Source organism: Corylus avellana, chromosome ca9, assembly GCF_901000735.1.
Source record: "Corylus avellana chromosome ca9, CavTom2PMs-1.0".
In the NCBI taxonomy this organism is placed as follows: domain Eukaryota; kingdom Viridiplantae; phylum Streptophyta; class Magnoliopsida; order Fagales; family Betulaceae; genus Corylus; species Corylus avellana.
The window spans coordinates 8651779-8664940 of NC_081549.1; the positions used below are offsets into that span (position 1 = coordinate 8651779).

General features: G+C 33.8%; 2 protein-coding genes across 2 annotated transcripts; one reads left to right on the plus strand and one right to left on the minus strand.

Annotated features, from left to right (window-relative positions):
- The first annotated feature begins 431 nt into the window (after nt 1-431).
- On the plus strand, nt 432-1640 carry LOC132162259 (uncharacterized). The gene has a single exon (XM_059572519.1). It carries the CDS (start codon nt 432-434, stop codon nt 1638-1640), a length of 1209 nt encoding a protein of 402 aa, XP_059428502.1.
- Nucleotides 1641-3865: 2225 nt separating this feature from the next.
- LOC132162260 (uncharacterized) lies at nt 3866-5105 on the minus strand. Its single transcript, XM_059572520.1, has 3 exons — nt 4701-5105; nt 4381-4612; nt 3866-4290 (listed from the first exon to the last, which is right to left on the minus strand). The coding sequence occupies exons 1-3, from the start codon at nt 5103-5105 to the stop codon at nt 3866-3868; spliced, it is 1062 nt and encodes a 353-aa protein (XP_059428503.1).
- Nucleotides 5106-13162: the final 8057 nt, after the last annotated feature.

The window sequence follows — 13162 nt, forward strand, 5'->3', positions numbered from 1 at the left end:
GGCAGTTTTCACTGTTTTGCAGCTGATTTTGGACCGTTGGCTGGCAGGTTTTTATAGCTAACGGTCCAAAATGTATCACTGCCATACATTAGACCGTTGGCAGTGATACAGGTTTTTTTTTTTTGGCAGTGTTTCACAGGTTTCACATGTTTTTTTTTTGCTGGCAGTTTAAAATTTTTTTTTTTTGTTTTTTTCAACGGCTACCTCAAATGTGTGTATATATATATATATATATATATATCTTATTGTTGGTAGTTTAACATATAGCCATTATTTCTAGTTTTCATATATTTGAACCCAAATATCTCGTTCATTCATTCTTTCCCCTTTTTTTTTTTTTTTTTTTTTTTATGAATCATATTTTTAAACTTGATGATCTTTTATATAACTCTTCTTCTGATGATGAGTTAGAAATAATTTCAGTAATTGCTATGGCAAAAGAACCATTTGATAGCGAAATAGGATCAACATCACGTCGTGATTCTGGTCAACGCCGCAATACCATTTGCCGTAATTCTTTGCAAGGTCAAGAAAACCTTTTTCGCGACTATTTTGCTGCATTGCCAGTTTATCCAGCCAAAAAATTTCGGAGGAGGTTTCGTATGTGTCGTGAACTTTTTATCTACATTCATGATGCAATAGTAGATCATGAGCCATATTTTCTCCATAAAAGAAATGCTACTGGCAAGCTTGGGCACTCTTCCCTACAAAAGATGACTGTCGCACTTAGAATGCTCGCTTATGGAGTAACGGCAGATCTTATGGATGAATACTTACGAATTGGAGAATCTACTGCAATGGAGTGTTTTAAACTATTTGTTCAAGCGATGAATTCAAAATTTTCCACCGAGTACTTGAGGTCGCCAACCCAAGATGATGTTGCTAGATTGCTAGCAATTGGCGCAAGTCGTGGATTTCCAGGTATGTTGGGAAGCATTGATTGCATGCATTGGAAGTGGAAGAACTGTCCAAATGCTTGGAAAGGTATGTATTCTGGTCATATTCATGAACCAACTATTATTTTGGAAGCCGTGGCATCTTATGATCTTTGGATATGGCATGCATTTTTTGGGTTACGAGGGTCTCACAATGACATCAATGTGTTAGAACGGTCTTCTGTATTTACCAATCTAGCTGAAGGGCGTGCACCTCTAGTAAACTACTCACTCAATGGTCACGACTACACAATGGGATACTATCTTGCCGATGGTATATATCCTCAATGGGCAACATTCGTAAAAACAATTCATGCTCCACAAGGAAATAAAAGAAAGAATTTTGCTGCAGCTCAAGAGTCAGCAAGGAAGGATGTAGAGCGGGCATTTGGAGTACTTCAAGCGCGATTTGGTATTGTGCGTGGACCTGCACGTTTACACAAACCTGAAATGCTTAAAGAGATTATGATGGCGTGCATAATATTGCATAATATGATCGTTGAAGACGAGCAAGATTTATACCTTGGAGCAGATGACTTCGATTATGAACAAATCAATGAGATTCCACTCGAACCACCATCACATGAGCATACAGTTGAGTTTTTGGACTTCATACAAAATCATCATCGTATTAGAGATCGAGTAACTCATTCTCAACTCCAGTCGGACCTTGTCGAGCATTTATGGCAACTACATGGCCAATAAGAACTTTTAATTTTAAATTTTGTATGATTGCACTATGGCTAATTGTATTTTTTTTTTAATACCCAGTCTATTAACAAATATATTAAAAACTACATGGCCTATAATTTCATATGATTGCATTTGCCTATTAAATGGTGAATTCGTATGATTGCACCTTCAGTTTGTCTTAGAATACATTAAAAAAAAAAAATGAATGGTAATTGAAGAGTTTACTTAAAACATACCCTAAGAGTTATTGAATAAGTATAAAGAGCTTAACATACCTTAACTGCTAATTCCCTAATGGCCCAACATGCATTATTTGCTACCGAAACAATTTCCTTCAGTTTAGGAGTGTTCTGTGCAGCACATATGTAAGGTAGATAAAAAGGCTACCAAGACTACAGCTCAAAAGTAAAAGCCATGAGATAAATTTCACTTACCAGTTGCTTTGCTGCAACATCAAGAATTTCAAACAAACGGGGGTGCAAATGAACAGGGCATACCTAATCAAAATCATCAAAGGATGTAGATATGCATGAGAGATTCAGATAGATAAATTACCTTAAAACAAAAGTTATAGCTCCTATTGAACCACTAGCCCTATTACCCTGTGGTACCTAGCCGCTTGCTTTTTTGAGAAGTCAATAGTTTTTTTTTTTTTTTCACCTAGGAACAGTTCGCAAGCAGCTCAAGCCATGGGTTGCGAATCCATCCAAAGGGATGGGCATAAAATTAGGTCATGTGATGGATAAAATTTTCAACTTACTCTTGCCAGGTCCCCAAGAAGTGCAAAGGCACTCTGCCAGACATCAGAAGCATCATCCGTGCAACATTGCAGATGCAGATCGCTCAAATTACTATGTGAAACCTGCAGAAAAAGTATTATAAGCACACATTATTAAGCATGTCAATGTACAAGCCATATCCTGTTTGTATTCTTAATATGTAGAATATCCACATTCCATTCAGAAATGTTGTATCCCAGGCTCTGCTACAGACCCACTTACAATCCACCAATACAACATTTGGACAAATTATCCATAATTAGGTACAATCAACAGTTGCCTATATGACTCACAAAAAAATAGTTGCCTATATGACTATTTATCCAATAATACTCATTCAATGGTAAAATTATTTTAAGAAAATCGCAAAGCATTATCTAGCAGTATTATATATAAAGCTATCAAAGACATTTAGGTATACCCAATTTTTCTGATTGAAGTTGCTCTAATAAAACAAATTTATAAATAAAATAAATAAATAAAAACCAAATTCAGAACAAAAGCAACCAAAACAGGCAGCTAAGAAAGCAAACACTCTTTATTTCATATCTTTTCTTGATTAAGAAATTTCAGCAAAAGGGGAATACCAGACTCTCTATCCCACTGCCAAGACCCTCTGCAAGTCCAGAGAGAAGATCAAGAGAGCATACAATAAACTCTTTATCATATTGAACCCCTGCTGAAACAGGATCAACTTGCAATAGAAACAACTTGCAAAAATTACAAGCGGACCATATTTTATAGGGATCAAAGATTTTACAAGGAAAACAAAAACTTTCAATACCATGCAGATCAAAAGTGACTTTAATGCCACAACAATGACGAATATTTGAGGTTTCAAAAATTATATGGATGTGATACCAGCATGCAAACGTGCACAGGATTCTTCAACTCCCTTTTTCATTGGATGGCTGCCTATGATTATTTCCACATTTCTAGTTTCCATGACCCTTTTTTTTTTCTTTTTTTTTTCTTTTCTAACTTTTTTCTTTTTTTGGTTACACGTTTCTCTTATATGTTCCTCTCAAACATGATGGAAGATGCTTGGACACATGCATGCCAATGTTTTGATCACATGTATTGTATAATCAGAACAAGGAACAATTATCTTAGAATATCAAATGGGTAATGAGGATTTAGGTGATCCCAAATGCTACACCTTCTCATACAGAATTTCACACACTGCCTTTGCACACAAAGAAAAGGAACTTGATACATTGATTTACAAAATTACACAAATGCTACACCTTTAGTTAGAACCTCATCATAGACGATCTTCATACATGTAAACAACACAAGCATTCTTAGCTTTAATCAATGTGCAACAAAGAGGTCTGTGCTATTCTTACTTTCAATAGCAAAATAATCACTGAACAAAAAGATGACAAAATCAATGACTATTTACAAAATTACATGATTAGTTCACTTAAATACAAAATAATACCCAAAGACCGATGACTATTTACTACTACGCTTCTCAATGATTTCCATTTGGAGAGATTGAATATATTCAACCTGTATTTTAGACAAGTGACTTGTATCCATCATCATAATTTCTCTTTCTTCTTTCTTTTGTTCCCTTGTCTCTTTCCTAAGTTCAACCTCAAGCTTTTGTTTTTCAAATTCTTCTTTCTTTTGCTCCCTTTCCTCTTTCCTAAGTTCAACCTCAAGCTTTTGTTTCTCAAATTCTTCTTTCTTTTGCTCCCTTTCCTCTTTCCTAAGTTCAACCTCAAGCTTTTGTTTCTCAAATTCTTCTTTCTTTTGTTCCCTTTCCTCTTTCCTAAGTTCAACCTCAAGCTTTTGTTTCTCAATACGAATGATCTCCTCCTTTGTCGTATCGATCTCTTTCTTTCTCTCCTCATGTAATCTCTTCTTCGCTTCCGCTAATCCACTCAAAACCTCCATCACAATCTCTTTCTCTCCACAATTGTTGCTCTTTCTTTTTCTCTCTCTCTCTTTCGCAGCCTTCTTGCCTATAGGTCTCTCCAATGCTACATGTACATCTTGATCATTGTTATCTTCCCCTAAATGTATAACATCTAGCGGATAAGAAGTACTTGTATCAAGGCATTTCCTTTTCAAATCTGATTGAGTCAACATATATTTCTTCCATTTCGGTACTGTCTTCAACATATTCCACAAATGTTCAAATTGAAATATGGCATTGTTATTCAACTCCTGGTACATAGCCTTTGCCATATTGATCTAAAAGAAAATTCAAAAAATGAAAATGATTAAAATCTTGAATCAAATAAATGACTAATTTACACTACTAGTAAGAAATCATTTATACCTTATCTTGCTCACCAATACCACTTTGATTCCTATGTTCAACTTGTTCCAAGTACCCACAGAATTTGTTGATGACTTTTTGGATGAAAGACCACCGATTTGATAAAGAATGCGCAGTCCGTTCTACAGTGGTTTCTTTCTTGTTCTCATTATAGTTCTCCAAAATCCTATCCCAAAATTTGGTGCTTTTTTGAGAATTCCCTTGAATTGGATCAAGGCCAGTATTGAGCCAAGCCTTTACTAGTAAAACGTCTTCTTCTATTGAGAAGTTTGTTTTTTTAGTAGTAGACTTCTTTTCAGGTTGGGGTGGATTTTCATTGTTGTATTGACACCCCCCTTGTAAGAGCATGGTGAAGCTTTGGGTAGGAATTTCATTGAACTCTTGCAACCCCTCTTGTGAGTCCATGAGTGCAAGTAGTTGAATGAAAAAAAAGGAACTAAAAATATCATAAATTTGGTTCCATTCATGGATCCATGTAACATTAAAGATGCAATAAATGTACACATAACATCCTAATTTGCCTTGAACCAGTCCCTTAACAGTCAGGAGAATAAACTCTAAATGATATTCAATAACCCCCGCTCCTCAGATGACCAAAAAGAATAAAGTGGTAGCACCTACCAATATTCGCAGAGAGAGGTTATTTTTTAAAGATGCACTTTTGGCTTGGGAAATCAAAGGGTACAAAAGCACTCAAAGACTAAGCTATAAATTTAAATTGAAGCAACACATTATTCAATCTATGGTGCGCGCTGCAATGTGGGATCTACTACCCTAATTTATTGGGTTCGATTAACAATGTAAATACACATTTAAGATGGGAGGTGTGTGGCACTTTACATATCACTGCAGATTGCAGAAGAGGTAGGCTCTACAAAACTTGAGGAAGAAGAGGATATCTACCCCAACTACCCCAACAAATCCACAATGACAACAAATCTGATCTCACACCCATCTAACCTCCCCAACAATCTGACCCAAGTATATAACCAATTTCCTCAAGAGACGCTTCCAATGAACACCAAGAACCAAATATAGAAAAATAATTCATGCAGCTCTAAAGTGACAATTTCTAAAACCATCCAAATTCGGTGAACTTAGATTTCGAATAATTCATGCAACTCTAAGAGGGGCAATCTCAAAAAATAAACAAAATTATTAATTGAACCAAATTGAAATGAAAAATAGAGACCAAATTTTCCATTTCTTAAACTTAGGTAACAAACTTTCCAAACTTTCCAAATTTTCCAATGAACACCAAGGACCATTTTAAAAGAGAGTAACAAACTATGATTAGAAGAACAATTTCAAGCATACAAAGCTCACAAACGGTCCGCTTTTGACGAGGGTCAGCTTAGAGGTCGAAAGGGAATTCCAATGAACCCAACACCCCTATATATACCATCTTTACAGAAACCCAAAAAAGAAAGAAAACAAATTGTCACCATATTTGAATAATCACCTCAACCACTATATATATACAAAAAATTCATCAAACATGTTCTTATAGTTCATTCATACATACATTTATATGTAAATATGAATGTGTGTTTGTGGGAAGTCGAACACAGTCTAGGTTTTACTGAAGAAACTTCTTGGCAGCCGGCCAATCAGCTTTTATGGCAACTTGAAGGAGGGGAGCACCCTTGGCAGTTTCTAAGTAACTTTTTTTCCCCTGGAAGTTTTAAATTTTTTATTTAAAAAAAAGAAAAAGAAAAGACCCAAATGTATTAATTACAACTTGTGGAAAAAAATCATGACACTTGGATGCATTCTAAGATGTTGGATGAACTAATTTATACGTATGTGCAGCAAGTGAAATTTTGTCTTCTTCTTTTTTCCTTTGTATGTTCTTTTGATTCATTAACCTCAAGGCTCAAGCTACGATTGAGCCGAGGAGATCAATTTCTCTTCCTCTCCAAGGTTTCTCAAACCTTCTCAATAAATATAAGAATTCTATATACAAAATAATTTCAAAACACTTGATTACAGAGCAATGAACATTTAGGAGAAGACAAACCCAAATTTAGGAGAAATCGAACAAAAGGGAAGAATGAACCTTTCTTCCAATCGAAGAATGAACCTTTCTGAGCTGGACACTGGGAATAACCAAACGCACTACCCTCGCTGGAAAAGGACTGGTTCAGCTTTGCCCAGGCGTTGCCCACTCCATGACGACAATGGCTCAACCACCGTTCTTCAGTCTCTCTCTCTCGGCTTGAACAGAACGCTCACCATTCTCTCTCAATCTCGAACTTTCTCTCTTTTCGGTCTCCTCTCTACCTTGTGTAGAACAGATGAAAGTTGAGAGGTTGAAGAAGATGGAATTTTCGCAGAGAGAGGTTGTATTGAGCGAGATGGGTGGCGTGTTGGACAGGAAAGAGAAAGAGCTTGCGCGCGTTGAGACTTGTGCTGACAGGAGAGAGAAAGATTTTTTTTTTTTCAATTTAATAAGCCTTTGGATCGCTACAGTGGAACCCAATACATTGGGTTCCACTGTAGCATCTGATGGTTTAAGGAACCATATAGGGAATCTGTTGTAGGACGTTTTTTGCGATTTTTTGGACATATTCCCTAAACATAGGGAACAGACCCCCTTATAGGGAGTCTGCTGGGAATGCTCTCAGTTGCCTCAAGTTTCAAAAGGGGTTAAAACCCGTCTTGGAGAGAGATTGATAGTTAAGAGCAAAAAGACATTTAAGTAATTCTATTCATCGGTAGGCTTCATTAGTTAAAGCAAGTTTTAGAAGGGTAACATAGTCATGTAGCTGATCTATTGATGATTGAGTGAAGAAAGGCATTAATATTATCCTTATTTAATATTATCCTTGGAAACATAAAAGGAATTGTGTTAATAAAAATCAAAATTTTAAAATAGAGATGCGTGAGTAGGGTGTCTCTCACTGTACTTTCCATTCCTTTTTTATATAAATTAGTAGTAAGTGTATGTAAATATTTAAAATATACAATAAATTTAGTATAAATTAATAAATTGTTAGTAATGATGTTAAAAATTAATATATTTTTTAAATATTTATAGGCGCATTGCGTTCTTTTAAATAGATTGGAGAATAATTTCTCCAAATAGATTTGAAAAAAATTTCTGTCCAAAAAGAATCGTAGAAAAGTACAGCAAGACACCCTGCTCACACATCTCTATTTTTTAATTTTGATTTTTATTAATATAATTTGGTTATTTTACGTGAATCACAAATCATTTTCCTCTCTGAAAGTTGAAAAGTTAAAAAATCTCAACTAGAAAAACATAGATTAAAGAAAATAGATGTTACTCTACTCTCTTTTTGGAGTTGAAATTATTAGCACATAATGAAATTAATGCTAATTTGAGCTGAAATAACTTTACTTCTTCTTTTTTTAAGCAAATTAAAAATGATATAGATGTTATTATCAAAAAAAAAAATAATAATTACATATTATTGATGGATAATTGAATTTTGGAAGTAATGAATTGGTCTTTCAATACTTTTTTTTTTAAAAAAAAAAAAAAAAAAATGTTTAGAGTCATGCTGGATTTTGGATAAAACATATTAAAATATATTATTATTTTATATTAACTAATTATTAATCTCACCCCAGCATGAGCATGATTCTAGATTCACCACTGCTTGCCAGTATAGTGATATAATAGTCAACTTGGTTTCCGCCCATAAGTTCATCCTCTACCTTTTTTATTTTTATTTTATTTTATTGATTTGGCTTAGATGTTGTAAAAGAACTACTTTATATTGTAGTTTTTTCAATGGTTCATACTTAATTTCAAGTATTTTTCATAACAAGGAAAGAAAAAGAATTGAATCTAAACCATTAAAAAAACTACAACATAAATACTATTATTTTTTTAAAATAAACCAATCCAAATCCTCTCCTGTTGATCCTAATAAGCTTAAGTTGGTTAGGAACAACCGAAGCCCTTCAATCATAGAATGAAATCATTGAGAATTGACCATAAAATTAAAATTAAAATTAAAAAGATGTTGTCTACTTGTCTTTTCATGATTGCTCCATGACCACTCCATGATGCTTTGAAACACTTATGACATACGAATTCTAAACCCTTTTTTTCCTTGAATGTTTTTGCTAACTTTCGTGCTTGAAATTTACCTTTTCAAAGCTAGCTGGGATTAAGATTTTAAATTTGTTTTTAAATAAAAAATTCTTAAGGATTTTAAAAAATAATAATTGATATTTAAAAAATCATAATAATAATGTTGAGGTGCAACAATGTCACTCTGCTTACATGGACGGCTCTTAGACATGCCTTGCGGAATGTCATTTCGAATTCTATAAAAAGATTTGGCTTCTCTCATTAGATACAAATTAATTTTTAAATGAGATGGTCAAAGACCCAATTCAACAAATGATATCAGAGTCAGGGTCATGGGTTCGAGTCGTAGGAGTGTCATGTTGAGGTGCAACAATGTCACTCTGCTCACTTGGATGACTCTTACAATATGCCATAAAAGGATTTAGCTTTCCTTGCTAAACACCAATTGATTTTTAGATAAGATGATCAAAGAGCCAATTCAACAAATGGTATCAGAGACAGGGTCATGGATTCGAATCACGGGAGTGCCATATTGAGGGAGGGATTATTGAGGTGCAACAATGTCACTCTTCTCACTTGGACAGCTCTTACAACATGCCTTGCACAGTGTAATTTTGAATGCCATAAAAAGATTTGGCTTTTCTAATTGGACACTAATTAATTTTTAGATGAGATGGTTAAAGACCTGATCTAACAAATAGTATCATAATCAAGGTCATGGATTCGAGTTGCGAGAGCGTCATGTTGAGCAGTTGAGGGAGGGATTGTTAAGATGTAACTATGCCACTTTACTCACTTTGATGACTTTTAAAATATGTCATACGGGTTACAATTTTGAATGCCATAAAATAATTTAAATTCTTTCATTGGATACTAATTAATTTTTAGATGAGATGATGAAAGACCAATCCAACAAATAGAATATATGTTTAAATTTTAAGCAAAGTTTAAACTGAGATGTCTGAAATGCATGGCATCGATGGAATCACGCTATTGTTAACCAACCATCGGGAATATCATCCTACTACAAATTCTGGATAGGTGTCACTTGCACAGGGCTGGTAGCACATTACTATTTCTTGGATCCAAAGTTATCAATTTTGACTTTTGGTCTGAATGGCATAATGGTCTTTTTCTCGTAAAAAGTAACTTCCTGTAAGCTTCCAAATGGGAAGGCGGCTTCTTGGTTCAACCACGGTCAAATTGCAATAATTACCTCACGTGTCCCAATGACACTGAAAAATACCATCTAGTTGGCCAAAACCACGGAACTGCCATTTCCAACCGGATTCGAATCCGGTGAGTTCTTATCGTATTTGTCTTTATGGAATCATAATTTCCTACCATTTTCTTTTAAGGGTTAAATACCTCTAACTCCCTTAAGATTTAGCAATTTTATTTTTTTTTCCTTTGGAGTTTCATTTTTATCACAGGACCCCCATGGGGTTTTGATAAAGACCAATTTAGTCCATCCGTTAATTGACCGTTAAGACTGACACGTGAACCAATCAGATGTTGACACGTGACACCTATTTAATTTTTTAAAAGAATTAACAAAAAAAATATATTTTTTCTTTAAAAAAAAAAAAGAAAAAGAAAAGGAAAAAACTGGGGGTGGCTCGGCCATTTGGGGGTGGCTCGACCCCCTTGGGGTTTTGATAAAGACCAATTTAGTCCATCCGTTAATTGACCGTTAAGACTGACACGTGAACCAATTAGATGTTGACACGTGGCACCTATTTAATTTTTTAAAAAAATTAACAAAAAAAATGTATTTTTTTTTTAAAAAAAAAAAAGAAAGGGAAAAAGCGGGGGTGGCTCTTGGCCGTTTGGTTAAATTACCTTTGACCATGGTGGCAGACCACCCATCTGTGCAGATGGGGGGGTGGCTCGCGGCCACCCTGGAAGCACGAGGAAGCCCGACCGCAAGGCAGGGGTGGTAGGGCACCCTTGAAAGGCCTCAGGGGTGAAGCCGATCCACCCCCGGTGCATCCTTTTTCTTTTTTCTTTATTGTGCAAAAAAAAAAAATATTTTTTTTGTTAATTAAAAAAAAAATTTAAATAAGTGTCACGTGTCAACATCTTATTGGTCCACGTGTCAGTCTTAATGGTCAACTAACGGATGGACTAAATTGGTTCTTTATCAAAACCCCAGGGGGGTCCTGTGATAAAAGTAAAACCCTAGGAGAAAAAAAATAAAGTTGCTAAACCCTAAGGGAGTTTGAGGTATTTAACCCTTCTTTTAATTTTAAATTCTTAAATTACAAAATTTTAGACCGTTCTTTGCATGGAACGACATCGAAAATGCCATTATTGTCACTTATTAAAAAAGTGACATGTTATTTATGAAAATTAAAAATATTTTTACCAGGTTGAAAAACTTAAGTCAAAAATTATCTTTTATTTTTTTTAATAAATATTTTTTCAAAAGCGAAAAAAAAAGCTTTTAAAATGAAAATTATTTTTAACTGTCTCGATAATAAGAGGTATGTTTCAACTCTTCGAGATAAGGAACTACATGAAGATTCGTAATTTGAGAATTTTATATTTTAAAAAATTGTAAGAAATTCTGACATATATATATATATATATATATATATGAGCAGTTTAGGAGAACTGCAGTGGTCTTAGTCTACCTTTCCCCTAAATTTTTTTTTTTTAAAAAAAAAATTATAAGAAAATTTTGGTCTCTATAAAAATTCTTTTATATTTATTCATCAACAAAATTACTTAAAACTCAATCCTTCGTCGCAAGGGTAAAGAATCAATCTTTTGGGTAGTGGTCATTTTGTAGTTTTGAGGAATCATAGGCCTTGTTTTGAAGTGATCCATTTGCAGGGATTTCTTTTTTATCTTTTTCTAATATGATGAGTTTGAGAATATCAAAGACGGCCCTTGATGTTTTCTGGAATGTCAAAAACTCCCTTCATTATATTTCATCCAAGACCTCACCTAACCCATTAAAGTTGACTTGACTGCAGCCTTGGAATAATTGACATATTATTTGTACCACCCCTGCCCCTGGAGACAAAAAAGTTAAAGTCTACTGTGGAAAAAAAAAAATCCAAAATTCAGCAAAAAGGCAGCTTCGTTTACACATTTTTGCCCGGTGAAAAGCTGGTTAAAGTTTTCAATAAGAGCCCCAACAATGGAAAATTCTTTCAGTTTGTCCTCTCAAATAATTACTATATATTTTGCTAATTATTCATAAAACCCACTAAATAAACTATATTTTTAGCATGTCTACTAGTTCAATGGATATAGTTTTTACTATTGTATACAAAATTGGAATGAAATTTTCAAAGAAAAATGGATTTAATAAGGAAAAATATGTTAAACTAATAATTAAGTGATTAAATTTATCTCTTCCTATGAGCTTAAGTTTTTAGGATGAATGGTAGTTTAACATGGTATCAGAATCAAAGATCGTGGGAACGAACTTTGACTCCGTCAAAATCACTCCTCATTTAAATGAAATATTTTACGTGTTGAGCTTTATTTATTAAAAGAAAATTTTTTAAGCTCACATATGAGGATGAATGTTAAACTAATGATTAAATGATTAAATTGATCTCTTCCTATGAGCTTAAGCTTTTGAGATAAATAGTAGTTTAACGAAATATACATACTCTCTCGAACTATTAGTCAATTTGCAATATTTCTCTTCCCAAACTTTTAATTGAAGTAATGCCCTCTAAGCAATCAGAAAATTGCAATATTTCCTTTTTGCCTTTCAAAAAGTCAAAATTACCCATCGAAATTATAAAAAAGACAAATGCCTTTATAAATTTGAAAAAAAAGAAAGAAAGAAAGTAAATAGAAAGAATTTGGTGGAGACCCATGGGCACTCCCATGGGTTACCATTTTGTTTTTTGTATTTTTTTTTTTCTAAATTTATATAAGAGTATTTTTGTTTTTATTTTTTGTACAAAGAGCTTACATTGCAATTTTCTGATAATTTATAAATAACAATTGAAAATTTAGAAAGATATTGCAAATTTGAGGGGTATATGTACTTTTATTTTCTTTTTTTATTATATAACTCAAAATAATTGATAACTCTATAAGAAAGAGAACATATTAGATTATAGTGGGTAGATTGTGTCTTTTCCTATTGTTAATCCCATTATTGAAGATAATGGTCCCCAAAACAAAAGGAAAATGAGGTTTATTTGAAGGAATGGTAAGCTATAGTCAGAGACGGATTTAGGGAGGAATTGACAGTGACCCTAATCCCCACCAAATTACAAGAAAAAAAATTTTTAAGGCAAAAAAAAAAAAAAAAAAAGGTAAAAAAAAAAGGTAATTTTTGCCAACTGATCCCTCCTTATTTTGCCCTGGTCCCCCCAAACTCAACGCTGGATCTGTCTTTGGTTATAGTGTTAGCAAATCTATA